The sequence below is a fragment of the Mytilus galloprovincialis genome, chromosome 4 (assembly GCF_965363235.1).
Source record: "Mytilus galloprovincialis chromosome 4, xbMytGall1.hap1.1, whole genome shotgun sequence".
NCBI classification, from domain to species: domain Eukaryota; kingdom Metazoa; phylum Mollusca; class Bivalvia; order Mytilida; family Mytilidae; genus Mytilus; species Mytilus galloprovincialis.
Window position 1 is genome coordinate 16,807,350 of NC_134841.1, and position 19,012 is coordinate 16,826,361.

General features: G+C 31.0%; 1 protein-coding gene across 1 annotated transcript; it reads right to left on the minus strand.

Moving 5' to 3' along the window:
• Positions 1 to 593: 593 nt before the first annotated feature.
• On the minus strand, positions 594 to 12,454 carry LOC143071496 (uncharacterized). The gene is made up of 9 exons (XM_076245834.1): positions 12,208 to 12,454; positions 10,786 to 11,049; positions 10,086 to 10,189; positions 9,021 to 9,117; positions 7,751 to 7,858; positions 7,209 to 7,349; positions 5,834 to 6,290; positions 2,679 to 3,320; positions 594 to 2,328 (listed from the first exon to the last, which is right to left on the minus strand). The coding sequence occupies exons 1-9, from the start codon at positions 12,313 to 12,315 to the stop codon at positions 2,150 to 2,152; spliced, it is 2,100 nt and encodes a 699-aa protein (XP_076101949.1). The 5' UTR covers positions 12,316 to 12,454; the 3' UTR covers positions 594 to 2,149.
• Between the last annotated feature and the right edge of the window lie 6,558 nt (positions 12,455 to 19,012).

Genomic DNA, 19,012 nt, shown 5'->3' on the forward strand with positions numbered 1-19,012 from the left:
TCCATTGATCGAAATAAAAAAGAGAGCGAGTGTTGAAATCTCAAAAAAAAGTATAAACGCTGCCACACATCTATTTGGAAGTCGGTTCCTTTGTCGGTTATTGTCAATTATGTTTCTCTCGATGTGTTTCTAAAGTAGGTGGCAGTGCTTTAGAGCTTGATGTATATAGTCTAGAGCGGCTAAGTCCAATATTTTGGCACAATTGATCACTTTATGGTAAAAGCATGAAACTTTGCAGATTGTGAGTTATGATGATGATGAAAAACAATTTTGGATGTGGAGCCATCTAATAAAAATCCATAATTGCCGCCAAAATCCAAAGTGGCCGGCATGTGTAATAGAGATTTGTGTAGACATTTGTCAATTTTTGAAGACTGTTTGTTGTCGACTAGATGAATGTTTTAAGACTAACTGCTTATTTGAAGTTAACCCAACATATTGTTTAGTCACAAAGCTTTGTAAATTACAATATGACAGTCAGAGAACACATTGGACACAGAAGATAGTACATGCCGCTTCCAATTTGTATGACAATTATAAAAGATTAGTCCCTTCTTTTTAGATCCATTTGTTTACCAAAGCTATTCAATGACTACAAATTTCATACTTTTATTTTAATGTAATTACATAGAAATTTCCAATGTATTAGATAAGATCTATAATAATAAAGATATGTATATAACATATGTAATCGGACAAAATGATGAAAAAAAAAAACAAAAAAAACCCCAACAAAATCAACAACAAAAAACAACCTTAATATAAAAGAATACAATAGACTATGAAAGTCTGAGGTATTCGAGATAGATACAAATTACTAAAACATACGTGTATTAGTAAGACTGGGGGAAATAAACCAGGGTAATGCACAAAAATAGTTGGTTTTTTTCAAACGTTCACAAACAGAAAATTTTATTACATGTGTTTCATGGACCCAATGTATTCCCATTACTGTCATGAATCCAGCTTGATGACCTTTTTGCCGACATGTCAGTTAAATGAATAAATTTCAAGATTTTGTTAATGTTCAATATGTTCTATTAATTGTTAACAAAATTATTCCGAAATATATTTGGATCGCTCTTTAACTATACTTTGAACTAAAGTGAACCACACGAACCCTACCAAAGCTCAAGAGTAATCTCAAGTGTTCCGGAAGGATATATAAGCAGTGTCTTTCCCGCTAAAGTGAAACCACTTAACTACCTAGATATTGTGATGAGACATAAGATTTAGAATCATGCAAAAGTATATTAGTGACTGTCTGTTTTATAACCTTAACACATTTCCTCATTTATCAACCATTTTACCATGCTTTGAACTAAAATGATTTACAACAAGTAAATAACAAAAGGACTTAGGTATAGATTACAAATTTATCCAAGAAAAGCTTGAGAAACCTCATGGTTTTGCTTCATGATGACCCAGTCTTCCCTTGTATAGTTAGCTAGTGCCAGCGTGGTGTTTTTTCTCTAACGAAATTGCTACACGGAAATATAAAATGTGTATATCTTAAATATTTCCTATTTCCTTATAAATAACATTGAAACGAAAATATAGAAATGCATGCTACAATAATTAAAAATTTCAGTTAGTAATGATTTCCAGGTTTACAGCGAGCGACTGCACATCGGCTTCTCAAACGATTTGAATTCATACATCAATTATATTTAGGAAAAAATAAAATTAAAATATTAAAAATCTGTATCTATCATGCCCTCATAAAGAAAAAGAAGCGTTATAATGGCAATTGTTCTGTTCAACAAATATTCTTATACCATCAATGAAGTTACTAGTCCGGCTCACCTTTGATAGTTAAATAATATCCGATAAAAAAAACGTTCAAACAAGATGAACCTACGAAGTCTTATATTATAGGACTACGAAGTTACACGCTCGACGTTTTCGGCTTTACTTGGAGTTTCTAAATGAAACCCAATTCTTTAATATACTTGACGCAGGGGAATTCTTATTTCAAAAGAAAAGTATATAACTACCATGCTGGCTTAAGAGATAATGCATGGTTCCTTGTGATTAAATATATAAAGAGGATGTAACTAATGCATCAATGAGGAAAAATGTTATCACAGAAATTTAAATCTTTGGCCGCTGTGTTGACCCAGGGTAAGTCAGCATATATAGCTGTGGTTCATCGAGATGATTTGGTATTATGAAACATCTGTTGGAGTACTCTCGTGGTTGTATCAAAGTTATTTACTAGATGTATTTCACTAATATGTATTGATGGCCACATTTCAAGAAACTTAGTTATTGATTCCTTCAAAGTCCAGCAACACTTTTTCATTATTTCATCGCTTGGTTTTGCACCTAAGAAATAACAGAAAAATAGTTTCAATTTCTTTTTTGTTGAAGTAATTTTAACTTTTACTATTTTATAAGTGTAGTAGACTGATTTGTAAAAGAAACATTGCTTGTTTCTGAGTCCTAGATATTCATTTTAAGTTGATTATATTTTCTTGCAATTATTCTATTTTGTTTTTAAAACTTAAAATTTGAAATATTTGTATATTTACCAAACTGAAATTTCCGACATGTAACTGGTGTCATTTAAATATACAAATTGAGATATTATACTACAATGTATGTCCAAATTATGCTTTTTGAAATCTTTCAATCTTTTTAAGCGAAAAGCAATTGCAACATCCTCATATACATACCTAGACCTATCATTGGTATGGCTAGGGTAACGTCTTTCTTAGTCTTCATGTCTATATTATTTACTGTCGACAGAACATTGTCAATGGTTGACCATAAGACGGTTTGATACTGGTCCTCAGTATCGCCCTTTTCTCTCCTCAGAATTGCATGCACGACATGTTTGAAAGGCAGCTTATGACCACCAGTTGTCATTAAAACCACTGTTCGAGATAAACCAGTAGTTGAGTTATTTGACTGCGGTTGTAGTTGTCGATGTTCTTGTCTGTATTTATCACAGCCAGCAGAAAGCAATGCTCTAGATAAACCCCCCTCTCCTTTGACCCAGCTGTCCTCACTCACAACAATAACATCAATGCCTCTTATTTTCAGAATATCTTTTGTATAAATATGTATATCAGTTTTACCGCGGTAATTCCGTAAAATGTTAACACCGTCAGACCCTGAAAGCACCGCGTCAACATCAAGACATCGTGGATTCTTCTTCAATTTAGAATGCCAATCGTTTATCATGTCCAGAATATCGTCGTGTATATCTATAATGTGGAATTCTTTCATCGACCCCAATTGTCCTTGTTTACTGAATTCACAAATACCTCTCAAGTACATAGCAGCACACATCGACTTAGGAACACCACATACCCCTAGAAAGACAATTGATATCGGATTTAGTCATTGAAATCATGATTTAGCTGTATAGTGTAGAAAAGTTATGAAAATGATCATTAATGCATCTTTGATGGGGTAAATGATGTTACCTCACAGGCACTTGTTTCTATCCATGGGAAGATCGACTTTCAACATATATTTAGGAGTAATATACGTTGATAATGGATCTTCCCATGGATAGAAACAAGTGCCTTTTTATAACACTCACTCATTACATGTTGAATAATATCTGTCTCACAAATAATGTATACATCCGATTTGTCGTTGTCATAACCCTTTCAACTTTTCTCGACCACGATATCACTGAATTCGACATATCACCAGATTTTTACATGTCACAAGGAGTGAAACTAATAAAAATTAAGCATCTAACCTACTTGAGCACCAGAGATAATAATCTTTAGCAGTATTTTGGCTATCAACCAACATGTTTCGACAATCTGACAACATACCTTGTAATTACAATACTAGTTAACCTATATGAAATGGTGCGATTGTTGACTGTGCAAAGGATGTAAAATCCTTAATAAAACAAGAGGCTCTCAAGAGCCTGAATCGCTCACCTTAATTCTTTTGGTTAAATCTCTCATCAATGATTATTTTGGCTTTTCAATTTATTTAAATGTTTTTTGGATCGTCCTATTTTCTTCAAAAGCCAAAAAAAATGATCATTTTCTCCTATGTTCTATTTTAGCCATAGGAGCTATGTTTCTTGACATACAAGGAAATAAAATATAAAATTTATACTAGATACTCTGAAACTCATTTAGCCTAAGTTTGGCTGAAATTGATACAGCAGTTTCAAAGGAGAAGATTTTTTAAAGTAAGTCAACATGATGAACAAATTGTGAAAAAAGTCTTTAAAGGGCAATAACTCCTTAAGTGGTCAATTGACAATTTTGGTCAATTTGACTTAATTGAAGATCTTACTTTGCTGAACATTATTGCTGTTTACAGTTTATTTCTATCTATAATTATATTCAAGATAATAAACAAAAACAGCAAAATTTCCTTAAAATTATCAATTCAGGGGCAGCAACCCAACAACAGGTTGTCTGATTCATCTGAAAATTTCAGGGCAGATAGATCTTGACCTGATAAACAATATTACCCACGTCAGATTTGCTCTAAATGCTTTGGTTTTTGAGTTATAAGCCAAAAACTGCATTTGACCCCTATGTTCTATTTTTAGCAATGGCGACCATGTTTGTTGATAGATCATAACTTCGGATACAATTTACAAACTAGATACCCTAAGGAACATTCAGTTAAAGTTTGGAAGTATTTGGCCTAGTAGTTTCAGAGGAGAAGATTTTTGTAAAAGATTACTAAGATTTACGAAAAATGGTTAAAAATTGACTATAAAGGGCAATAACTCCTAAAGGGGTCAACTGACCATTTCCGTCATGTTGACTTATTTGTAAATCTTACTTTGCTGAACATTATTCCTGTTTACAGTTTATCTCTATCTATAATAATATTCAAGATAATAACCAAAAACAGCAAAATTTCCTTAAAATTACCAATTCAGGGGCAGCAACCCAACAACAGGTTGTCTGATTCATCTGAAAATTTCAGGGCAGATAGATCTTGACCTGATAAACAATATTACCCCATGTCAGATTTGCTCTAAATGCTTTGGTTTTTGAGTTATAAGCCAAAAACTGCATTTGACCCCTATGTTCTATTTTTAGCAATGGCGACCATGTTTGTTGATAGATCATAATTTCGGATACAATTTACAAACTAGATACCCTAAGGAACATTCAATTAAAGTTTGGAAGTATTTGGCCGAGTAGTTTCAGAGGAGAAGATTTTTGTAAAAGATTACTAAGATTTACGAAAAATGGTTAAAAATTGACTATAAAGGGCAATAACTCCTAAAGGGGGTCAACTGACCATTTCCGTCATGTTTGACTTATTTGTAAATCTTACTTTGCTGAACATTATTCCTGTTTACAGTTTATCTCTATCTATAATAATATTCAAGATAATAACCAAAAACAGCAAAATTTCCTTAAAATTACCAATTCAGGGGCAGCAACCCAACAACAGATTGTCTGATTCATCTGAAAATTTCAGGGCAGATAGATCTTGACCTGATAAACAATATTACCCCATGTCAGATTTGCTCTAAATGCTTTGGTTTTTGAGTTATAAGCCAAAAACTGCATTTGACCCCTATGTTCTATTTTTAGCAATGGCGACCATGTTTGTTGATAGATCAAAACTTCGGATACAATTTATAAATTAGATACCCTAAGGAACATTCAGTTAAAGTTTGAAAGTATTTGGCCCAGTAGTTTCAGAGGAGAAGATTCTTGAAATAGTTTACGACGACAGACGACGACAGACGACGGACGACAGACGACGGACGACGACGGACGCCAAGTGATGGCATAAGCTCACTTGTCCCTTCGGGACAGGTGAGCTAAAAACAATGTTGAAGAAATATTAAATAAAAATAAAATGATCTTTTCTGACTTACCTGAACTTACTGGTGGCATTGCTACACACTTGAAATGCTTGGAACGTGCTGTATCTAGGATATTGCTGATAGTAATCTTCAGTATCTTCAGACAATCTGCTTTATTTTTATATTCGTGCCATCTTGGACCAACTGCATGTATAACAGCTTGGTATGGAAGGTTACCAGCTGAAGTCACTACGTTATATCCATCAAGTATTTGACCTTGCTGTGTTATAATATGATTGCATTCTTGTGCCATTTTATGACCTGCAGCTTTCGCTATAACATCAGCCACACCCCCAACGTTAGCCAAGCGATGGTTAGCAGCATTAACAATGGCATCTACATTGAGTCTAGCAATATGTTTCTTGTATAACTTAATAACTAGTCCCTCGTCAGTGCTGAATTGATATTTAATTTTAGCATCCGTGTTACCAGTCTGGGTTTCATAATATTTTGTTTTATGTTTTCGAGTCTGTAAATATGAAACAGATAAGATAATGAATCCGATAAGATTATCATTTAACAAATGTTATAAAAATTCACCAACAACTGATTTGATAAGAAGAAATATACTGGATAATGCAAGTTAAACTTATTGCTTGTTATTGCACATTTATCATGACTTTATAAGTACAGCTAAATAAAAATAAATGATAGTTAAAACTGTGTATAATAAAAAAAAATAATATGAATAAGTTATAATTTCTGTCTAGAGTTAATATGTGGAAAGGCTTCCTATGTAGACTATCATAGTTGTGCTCTTTGACCTTCTGAAGCAGTTATGATTTTCAGTATATCATAATTCCCCATTTCTGTCGTTTAAAAGTTTCAGCCAGTACAAAGACATTTAAAATGGTCTTTCTATTAATAATTGGCTAAATAATGTTAAGCTAACATATTTGATGCGACTGTTATACAAGTCTATAAAACCAGGTTCTATTCACCATTTTCTACATAAGAAAAGGCCCGTACCAAGTCAGTAATATGATAGTTGTTGTCCATTCGTTTAATGTGTTTTATCTTTTGATTTTGCCATTTAATTATGGACTTTGCGTTTTGAATTTTCTTCGGAGTTCAGTATTTTTGTGAGTTTTCTTTGTTCGTAAAAATTTTGGAATCCACTAAGACAATTAAAAAAAAATCAAACATTGCTCATTAGATCATATGACTTTTACAATTTGCATACTGATTTGCAAGAGAATAGCGATATTTCCAGACATTAGCCAGTATACATGTTATACGAGGACATTGGGTTTATTTTACGAAAGCAAAGAGTTTAATAAACGAGTTTTTCACTGGGTCTAGCTTTTAATGCTAGACATTTTATAAAATGTATTGATATCATAACAGTTTTTTAAAAGTCGTCATTTGTTTTTTGAGATGTACTAACCTTATTCTGTTTGAATGTTATAAACAAAGGATTTTTCAAAATGTCGTCAGCAGAAGGTCTTGTACTTGGATCTTTACACAACATCTTTTCTAACAGACTACATAACTGTTTACTGTATTTATCTTTAGGCATTGGAGGGAGCTGGTGTTTAAAATAATGTAAGAATGATGATAGTATAAATGTACACAACCGATATAAACATAATCACTTGTTTTCTTTTTTTTTTGTTGCTTTTTAAAGATAGAAACGGTATGTTGTATGACATTTTTATTTTCTGTGAATGAGTTTGTTTGATTTATATCTGGTCAGAATTTATTGCTATATTTATAGACGGAGCTCAAGAGATTAAAGTTAATTCTTGAAAATGTGTTATTTTGTTAACCAGTACATGTGAATATACCGTTAATGTTAAATATGTTCTAAAATGAAATGCAAATACAAGTCACAATTAATGTTGATATTATTATCAAAATAAGAGAAATTTCCTTTCGCAGAGAAATTCCACAAATAAATCTAATGGATTACTTATTATAAAAAAGTACCTGTCCATGGACGATTTGAACAATCAACTGCTGCATGAACATAGCATCAAAGGGTTTTTCTAATGTTGTCATTTCATATACAACGACTCCCATGGACCAAATGTCACTCTTAATAAAAATGAGTACATTACTGTGTGAATAATAATTTTGAACTACGTCAAGCTATATAGAACATAGAATACATTTACTTCAAAATGTGTACTACTTATAAAGTGTGCGAAAAAAATCATTATAGAGAAAAATGTTATGATCAAAAACTTGTCAATATCACACCATAATAAATAAATAGTTTAAGTTGACACTGTATCCAGTAGCATATATCTCATTCCTCAATGCAGACGGTTCATTATTATAGTAAAATTTTTAACTTTCACGTGTGGACATATGTTTAGTAATAAAAAAAAATTATATCAATAGAGGATGATAGGAAAACTGTATATGATAACCAAAATGAAATATAAGGGTAACAAGAAGCATAATAAGTTAAACGTAAGGTCTACGTAAACAGGGATACCTTTTCTTTCAAACCTCATCAGTTGTTCAGTATTATCTGTTTTTTTTTTCTTGTGTAATGAAAAATTACTAGTATTATAATTATTAGAATAAAATTGAGAATGGAAATGGGGAATGTGTTAAAGCGACAACAACCCGACCATAGAGCAGACAACAGCCGAAGGCTACCAATGGGTATTCAATGTAGCGAGAAACTTCCGCACCCGGAGGCGTCCTTCAGCTGGTCCCTAAACAAATATGCATACTAGTTCAGTGATAATGGACGTCATACTAAACTCCGAATTATACACAAGAAACTAAAATTAAAAATCATACCAGACTAACATAGGACAGAGGCTCCTGATTTGGGACAGGCGCAAAATTGGGGGTGCCTTTAGACAAAGCCAACAGTAGTATACCGGTGTTCAAAAGACGTCATAAATCAATTGAAAGAAAACAAACCCGGGAAACAGACTAAAACCGAAGGAAACACATTAACTATAAGAGGAAAACAAAGGAACAACAGGAACACTGAAGGGCAACAAAACAAACCCCAGCATACAAAGAAACGAACTATTTGATATCAACTGCCATATTCCTGACATTTTAAGATAAAAAAAAATGTTGGGTTGAACCGGATTTTATGGCTAGCAAAACCTCTCGCTTTTACGACTATGTTAAACAATATCGCTAAAATGACAACACTACGTTAAAGAAATACAGCACAAACACACACACAGTTTAACAGCCATAATTGGACATAACTGATGATAGATACCTTTGTATCATAAGGTTTGCATTGAAATATCTCTGGAGACATATAACTGGGAGTTCCACACATTGTAACAGCTTTGGACTGTCGTCTGTCTAATACTCTAGAAACAAATGAAAAGGTAAACATTAAAGTATTCAAAAGACATGTAACTGGGAGTTCCACACATAGTAATAACTTTGGACTGTCTTCTGTCTAATACTCTAGAAACAAATGAAAAGGTAAACATTAAAGTATTCAAAAGACATGTAACTGGGAGTTCCACACATAGTAACAGTTTAGGACTGATGTCTTAATACTCTAGAAACAAATGAAAATCTAAACATTAAAGTATTCAAAAGACTTGTAACTGGGAGATCCACACATTGTAACAGTTTTGGACTGTCGTCTGTCTAATACTCTAGAAACAAATGAAAAGGTAAACATTAAAGCTATATTCAAAAGACATGTAACTGGGAGTTCCACACATAGTAACAGCTTTGGACTGTCGTCTGTCTAATACTGTAGAAACAAATGAAAAGATAAATATTAAAGATATTCAAAATTTAACTGAATTATTTAAATTATTGGTCTGAATAATAACAGAGTTGTCTGCACAGCAAGACAAATACCATTTTGTCCCTAAGTTAGTTTTCTTCTTGTTTCTGCATTGGTGTACAATAATATTGTCAGTCATTCTATACCAGTAACTGTTAGATTTATTTGCCTAATTTAAATAATAACTTGTTGACATTACACCAAAGCTGATTTTTTGTTCAATTCACAGATGTTGCTTGATCGACGTCTAGGAAATAAGTTCGCTCAGACTGGTGTTAGGGGTTGTCTTGAACATGCAAAAAAGTTCGGGTTTGTTGTTCAATGTTTTAAAGGCCTCATTTTAACTTTGAGATGAAGAACAGTAATACGAGCCTTGTTCCTTTGCTTTTAGTTTTCATCTGTGAGTAGTGATTTTGTTAAGATTTTACTAAGCACATTATAGTATCATGAAAATGATGTCGAGCATATTCATACCTTTTGACAAATTTAAATTATATCTTATTCAATTCATTAAAAAAATTAGAGATAACTAACTTAGCTATTCCCAAATCTCCCAATTTCGCATCTTTCTTGGGTCCAGTCAGGAAAACATTCTGTGTCTTTATATCTCTATGCAATATATTTCTAATATGAAGATACTGAAAAAAATATATACGGTATTAGTAGATATATCGTGTTTATTTTGTATTTTCGATGTATCTATACACCCTTATCTCTCATAATATTTGCATACCACGTTGGATAAAAGCAATCTGCATTTTTTTTTAATCTTGGAAGATTTTAAAAATTATTTCAAGTGGTTTTTTTTGTGTGTGTAAAATCCTTAAAAACTGCCGTATGAAACAAAAATAATCTAAAAATATCTATCTCGAAATATTCCACAATTTTCAATAGCATGTTCCTTTGTTGGTTTCATGCATGTTGCTTAACATTATACTGCTGAAGTTTTTCTGTGTCCTGTAAAATAACGAATGCACATTTTATCATTAATATGCAGAACTAGTCTTTATAATAAAAACGTAGCTAGTATTAGAATGAAAGTTGGTTTTTTTTTTAATTATAATTTACACATTAAAATGAATTAATGGATTTACCCCACTCCCTCGTACAAAGATTGTTTTACGAATTCCTCCTTTTGGCTGTTGATAAAATAACAGTTTAAAAATATCTAATAAATATAAATGTATAAGGCAAAGTATATGGTGATTCCTTATCGGATTGATAATTGCTGTACCTTTAAAGCTCTACATATCTGACCAAACCAATTAACTATCTGGTCTTCGGCAAGAGCTCTTCCTCGTTGCTTTTCCAGTACATCAGACAAATCTCCGCTATCACAATATTCAGTCACTATACACAACGATGCTCTGTCTTTGAACGAGCTAACATAAGCCACAATATGTTCATGTTTTAGTTGCTGTAATAACTTAGCTTCCCGGACTGCTGCGTCTCGTTCTTCCGGAGGTGACTTACTTAAATCAATCACTTTCATGGCATACTGTGAACAAATAGCGGTTTGCATGAAGAAACATACTCAGGGATATAAGTTGTAATTTAGGAGAAAAGATAGAGACACAATCATTTATCATGTTTAATACATTTATTTTTAAGTTTGATATTAAACTTATACATGTATGTTTTTTAGATAATAAATTAAAAAAAAAACACACACGTAGGTATATACTTATCTATGACTGAGTATTTGTAACAGGCAAAATCAACAACAATCAAAACTAGAACCGGAACAACGTAATAAAAAATTCATAACGTGTAATGGTGGTTCCTGTTCATTACCGTATGCTTCCCGTATGAAAGGTTGCAGTAAGGGGAACACTTACAATTTTCTCAAATATTATAAAAAGAATAACATTAAAATAAGTTAAACTCTATTTTAAAATCCAGTCAGATGTCTTAAGCTATTTGATCCAGCAATTTTCAAAGCAATTAATTGCTTTGAAAATTGCTGGATCAAATTATAAATCCATATCCAAGCCAATTCTTCCATTTAAGGTAGCACAATACAAAGATTTTTCATCCCCAATCAGACATCTTTAAATTGATGTAATTCCACTCATCTTTCTTTAAATTTTATAAATGAGGTACCAAAAGAAAGAAGAAAGATTAATCTTTCAAATTGTGATAATTTCATTATGACATAATTATTACATAATTAATTATTATGTAATAAGTCGCTATATTGTGATGTTCACACTTAAATGAATTTAGCTTCTTTGTTCTTCATAGCATCCTAAATTTTTTTATAGATTCTTGCACAACACAGTTTGACCTTCAAAACTGTGTCTCAAATTAGATTTATATATACTACAATATTCATGAAGTACAGCACAAAAATTATCTCATACCTTTACAAATTTACCTCATATAAATTATATAGAAATAAATAGATCAATTGAACATTTATAACAATAAAGTTATTAAAAAAAATATAACGTACATGTTAGCAACAATGGGTCACATATTTGACATAGCTATGATACATATTGTATGTTGCCATGAGTGAAATTCGTATGGCAATTGTGATCTTCACAAATACCGTCTTTCGCGAAAACGAAAGTAGAATTCAATATTTCAAAATTAAACGTAAGAAATCCATTTATCATGGTGTAGCATTAATGATTAAAATTACTATAAATACCTTTCGTGATTTGTCCGTTTTTTCGTGACATAAAAATACTTTCCCAAAAGCACCTTCTCCTAGGAGCTTTCCAATCACAAAATCACTTGGACTTGTCGCGGAGGCCATTATAATATATGTACAATCCTCTTGTGACTAATGGCTGTTATGTACACATTTTCCTTAGGGTATTATAAATTCCTTTGTTTGTATATGCAAAGAAATATTACATGCAGTGTAATATATATATATATATGATGTGTGGCTTTCTTTTCGGAGATTTTCAGGAAATTCTTCAAATTATAACCCAGTTGTTTCTTATTTAAAGTTCCCTGTTTATTTATATGTTTTGTAGTTGGCAGGTTTAAATATATTTATAACTCACACGAACATTTATTTATTGTGATAAACCATATAATTTGTATTGAAGTGAAAATTCATCATGTTCATAAAAGATAGATTGTGGAACTATGATTGAATGTATGCTTGTTTAGTACATGTTTCTTAAACTACCAGTGGCAAATATCGTACGTATATTTTTTCAAAAGAGAACACAATGCTAGTAGCAATAAAGTCAATAGAAGGGCTGAGCTCTACCAAGGTGAAGGTCTTAATTAGTTACTACAGAGGGCCCTCATGGGGTTTTTGATTATGTGATTACTTGGCTGTTTTTTTAATGATTATTTGATTATTAAGCCAAATATTTCATGATTATTTGATTACCTAGGACTGTATTTTTAGTTTATGATTATTTGATTACTAAAGATAAGCAAATATTTAATGATTATGTGATTATATTGGCAAAAAAATGGTGATTATGTGATTACTAGGACCCCCCCATGAGGGGCCTCACTACAGGTATGATGAACCCAGTAACCCCGACAGAGAATTTATAATAAAATAAATTTATCTTATCTTTTTATCACTGATAATGTGGCCAGAATGTTTAAGATTATTTACAGTAATCATTAAAGAGATACACAATCAGTCTCTTCTCATTGCTCATTAAGTTAACTGGTGATGTTATTTATCAGCAAAATTAAAAATACCTGCATTTCATTAACATGTTTCCAATGTGCTTGTTTACTTAAATTCTTTGAGGTAACATTCGTTATACTTTTTAACACATTCTTAGTAAAATCACAAAAATACTGAACTCCAAGGATAATGCAAAACGGAAAGTCCCTAATCAGATGGCAAAATCAAAAGCTCAAACACATCAAACGAATGGATTACAACTATCATCTTCCTGACTTGGTACAGGCATTTTCTTATAGAACATAAGGGATTGAACCTGGTTTATAGCTAGCTTAACCTCTCACTTGTATGACAGTCGCATCAAATTCCATGATATTGACAACGATGCGTGAACAAAACAAACAGACATAATAGGTAAGTAGTAAGAAAGTAAATAGTTCACATATTGATTGACATAAATATAAGCAACATTATATAAATATATACACATAAAAAAATCAATATCCAGCAATAATCAAAGTGATGGAAATCACTCATGGAAAGATTAGAAGAGTAGTTTGAATTATTTCATATTAAGGTTTGGTGGGGAAAAATGAACATTTATAAAGCACTATTGCTGAAAATTGAATTTACAGCAGGTCTTTAGAAGGAAACTTGCTTTTCCAGTATGAGGATAAAATGAGCAGTCAAATTAAAAATAATATGGGTCTCTTAATTTGCACAATTTTATTTAAACTGCAGTTTATATCTTATCGAAATTATGTCATGTATGTTGCCGGTTCTGAACATGTTTCAAAAAAACAAAAAAATGCAAAAATTCTTCTAGTAAATGTTACCAACTATCCTTGTAAGACATAAATCTCGACCAACAGCTTAAAACTTTAAAGTGTCAACAAAAAAATTGAAAAATGTTGTTTTGGGGCATTTTGTAAGTTGAAACAGAGGTTATATGGCATTGAAGATTAAAAGTTTTAAAGTGCCTTTTGATCAATTTTTAAAGTATTTTTCAACACAGGGCATTTTTCAACGTAAACCAATTAAAAAACTTATCTTATTGAAATGTGTGATTCTTTCTTGATTGCAAAAATATATATTCACTTCTAATAAAAACTCAAATGACTAAAATAGACATAATGATTGATGGGAAATAAACTAATAAACAATGGTTTGTTGTAATTAAAAGTTTTAAAATTTTTAAACTGTTTCAAGCCAATTCCTGATAAAAAAAAAAGTGTACTAATTTAATTGTTGATTAATTACAGATGATTATTGGAAATTTATCAAGTAAATTATAGGCCTTACTTGAATACCTTTTATTTATTCATATTTATATTCATACTTAATTTTTTTAAGATCTTGTTAATCCATTAATCATTTATCTTTCAGATATAATTTACAGAATCACTTTATGTAATGTAGATCAAAAGTAATTGGCAATAAATAATCTATCATCCTTATAAATATCAAACATCTAATATACACATTTGTGTATTCAATTATGAGGTCAAATACTTGTGTATTAAGAATTATATTGAGTGGTCTGTATAATTATGTAAGACTGAGGTTGATAGGTAATGTGGTCAATTTGATTGGCAGTTTAGGAGGTGGGGCATTGTAATTAAAGGTCCACCTTGTCTCTGATTTGTTTAGTGATAATGACAGTTGTCAATCATACTAGTTGAATCAATACCCAGTTACCTAATCAAAATGTTTTTAAAAAGCCTGCACATCAACACACCTTAATGACACACATTCTTGAATGAACTGCTCCAATAATATACCCAGTTTTTTTCAGTTTATATGTGTATTTTGTGCACATACATCAGAACCATAGGGAACTATATTTCAGTGTGAATACATTTAGTAACAGTAGCTAACCTGTCCTGTTGTTAGGGAGGCTGGTGCCTAAGTAAAGATTTAGAACAAGTTCTAATCTTTCCAAAAACGACTTAAGAGACACTATAAAACTTAAAAATCTATATAAATTTCAAATATATCCCGTAAAAACATGCAAGTCACAAAATTTGACCATTAGAATTACTAATCAATATATTTGTCACATGCACTTTCTAAAATGACTAATTTTTCAGGCAATTTATAAAATGCCTAACCTTGACAGGCATCATACAAAATGACTAAAAATACCTGTAAAATGACTGAAACTTTGAAACAAAATTCCACTAATTGCCTGTTCAGTTTCAGGCAATTTGTAGAAAAATAATATCATTGAAGAGTGATTTTTTTTTTTTTATCTTTTTCGACATAAGTCGAAGGCTCGACAAAAATCAGAATAAATAGTGTTATCAGTTCTGTTGGGGAATTATAAATAATTGTCGAGTTCTGTGCTTGTGTTGATTTGGAATAATTAAAAAAAAATATTCTTGATTATCTAAATTTTTCTTTTTATATCATAAATAAAACTGCTGCTGTGTTTAACACTTTCATTTTTTTTTTACATTTCATTCTATGAATTAATCAAAATTTTGTAAAATGCCTAGAAAAATTAGTCATTATGTATGACTGAATCTTGCAGGCATTTTAGAAAATGCCTAAAGTTTTCAGGCAATTTACAAAATGGCTCACTTTAGAAAATGCCTGTTACACATTCAAATCATATATATATGTTAAAGGCATTTTCTAAATTTAGGCATTTTGTAAAATGCCTGAAAACTTTAGGCATTTTCTAAAACGCCTGCAAGATTCAGTCATTATACATAATAACTAAATTTTCTAGGCATTTTACAAAATGCCTGAAATTATTTTATAGAATAAAATCTTAAGAAAAACAATTGAAAGCTTTGAACACCATGCAGCGCTGTTTCATTTGTGATAATTACTGATTTAAAAAAGTAGAGCTTTAATAATCAAGAATACATTACAATTCACAGAAGCACAGAACTTAACTTTTTTTTTATTTCTCAAAATGTTTGCACGACAGGATCACACAATATTTGTCCTGATTTTTTTGCAAATATATCGTTTGGCGTAAAAGCTGGTTCTAGCCAAGGGAGTCAAGTGAGCTTTTCTCATCTCGGTGGCTGTCTTCTGTCTTCTTCGTCTGTTAACTTTTACAAACATGTTCTCCTATGGAACTACTCAGTCAAATTTAACCAAACTTGGCAAGAGCAAGTACGTACTTAACGTAGTTTCACTAAAAACAACTTCCGATCTGGTTTTTGGAGCATAAATTAGTTCTACCAAACCATTAGTTATTTTCTTTGTAAGATATTGTGTTTTTGTCAATTTTTGTCATATGCTTTTCAATGATATCCTCCTTTTACAAATTGCCTGAAACTCAACAGACAATTTGTGGAATTTTGCATCAAAATTTCAGTCATTTTACAAAATGACTAGGTATTTTTAGTCATTTTGTAAAATGCCTGTCAAGGTTAGGCATTTTCTAAATTGCCTGAAAATTCAGTCATTTTACAAAATGTCTAAATTTAGAAAATGCCTGTAACATATATATATATTGTCTAATTCTGATTTTTTTCTGATAAAATTGAAATAATAAAACTCGGAGGCTAATAAAATTTCACTAAGAGCTTTAAAACAATTTTCTACGCCAGATAAAAGTTACAAAATAATTGCATAGGAAATATTGTATATCATAACAGTTCATAATTTCAAAACAATTATTATCTTTATCAAGGCTGTAAAAATCTTGAATAATTTTGAACATTCATGAAAATAAACTCATCATAGATACCAAGATTAAATTTTGTATTTACGCCAGACGCGCGTTTCGTCTACATGTATAACACTCATCAGTGACGCCCGAATCAAAAAAGTTAAAAAGGCCAAATAAAGTACGAAGTTAAAGAGCATTGAGGCCCAAAACTCCTAAACGTTTTGCCAAATACAGCTAAGGTAATCTATTCCTGAGGTAGAAAAGCCTTAGTAATTCAAAAAATCAAACGTTTTGTAAAACGGTAATTCATAAATATGACCATATATAAAAATGATATTAAAGGCAACAGTAGTATACCGATGTTCAAAACTCGTAAATCTATGGACAAGCTGCAAGGAATTTGTGAGACATCGTAGCTGAATCATAACACTAAATTATGGTCACAACAGTCATAAAAGTCGTTGCAGATTAAAATAAAATTGTGGTAACAAACTAAAACTGAGGGAAACGCATTAAATATAAGAGGAGAACAACGACACAACATTAAAATGTAACATACACAGAAACGGACTAAGCATTAGACAAAATCCGATGAGAATAACAAATATAACATCAAAACCAAATACATGACTTTGGGATAGAAAAGTACAGTGACACGTCTTATAGTAATGTGAATTCACACCCAAATATAAGAGAAAACAAACGACACAATGTTAAAATGTTACACGCACAGAAACGAACTATAATATAACAATGGCCATTTTCCTGACTTGGTACAGGACATTTATAAAGATAAAAATGGTGGGTTGAACCTGGTTTTGTGGCATGCCATTATCCTGATTCAGAGTAATTTCTCGCAATTTGATTAGCTGATATTGTTCTAATAAATTTCAGTACAATTTTTTTATCACGTCAATTGGAATTATCTCCCTTATTTATTACGTCAATTGGAATTACTCCCTTATACAATTGACCTAATAAAAAAAAATGAGTTGCTTTATAGTGCTATTTTTTTTAATCTTTCACAGTTTCAAATTTAATATCTGTAATATATTTGATTGATATTGTCCTCAAATTAAATTTGAATATAATAATATGTAAAATAACAAAATCAGGATAAATTCGTTACACAGTGTTCAATTGTCCTAATACGGAATTTATCGGGTCAATAAAATTCATATCGGGCTAGTGATACCATTGGGGAATTAAAACTCAACCAGTAAAGGCATCGACTTAGTGGTTGTAAATAAATGTTCCAGACCGTATGAGTATTTGGACTGTACGCGTACGGTCTGGACCGTATGCGTACTTTTTCAAAATACTCATACGGTCCGACCGTACGCGTACGGTCTGACTAATATTAAGAAGTTGTCAAAGTTAATTAGATCCATATAAGAAATCAATATAACTTAACTCTCAAATAGATATAAAAAAGTTTAATTGTAATTGAAAAAAACCAACTAGTTATTTTAATGATTTAAAAAATTCACGCTAATTGAATCTGTTAATCTCTTGTATTTAACATGTCGATCACTCAGTAAAATAATTGTATTATTATCACTAAAATTGAAAATATCGGAAGTAAATATAATGTGGGAGGACAATTGTTTTAGAATATTTAGCAACTTTACCAAAAAATATTTTTGCTAAGGAACATACACGAACTGCAAAAATGTAAATGTAAAAAACACTAGTACGTTACTTGTGGTAGCAAGTGTAACATTGGTTGATACCAAAATTAGGATCAAGATATACAATTAAACAAATATTTAATTTCAATTGTTCATTTGTTCATTTTATCCGTGTAATTGTAATAATATTAAATTAGTAAATCTGAAAATAAAGATAGTGATTTATGTTATTTTTTTTTAATTTAACCCATATGATCTATATATATATAATACATTTAAAAAAAAATATTGTATAGGAACATTGTATAGGAACATTGTATAGGAACATTGTTTAGCAATACAAATTGTGAATATTGTAGATTAAAAAACAGATACACAGATATTAATAATTGATACAATTTATTTGTATTTCAATATTGAATTTTATTGTCCGATATATGCATTATAAAAAGAACATGAATTATTGACAGTTCATCGAAACTGAAATACCCATCGTTTATTTTCCGGCATTTAATGTCTTATCCTGAGACAAGAAAAGTCTGTTATTCTTTATCGCATTTAGCCAATAGCTGTTGCTGCATCTCAG

Bases quoted from the DNA above. Each gene is read 5' to 3' on its own strand.
- LOC143071496 (XM_076245834.1), bottom strand. From the start codon at position 12,315: ATGGCCTCCGCGACAAGTCCAAGTGATTTTGTGATTGGAAAGCTCCTA. The intron at 9,118-10,085 runs GTTAGTTATCTC...ATTTGTTTCTAG, and splicing joins GGAGATTTGGGAATAGCTAA to AGTATTAGACAGACGACAGT. The intron at 7,350-7,750 runs GTACTTTTTTAT...TTTAAACACCAG, and splicing joins TTCAAATCGTCCATGGACAG to CTCCCTCCAATGCCTAAAGA.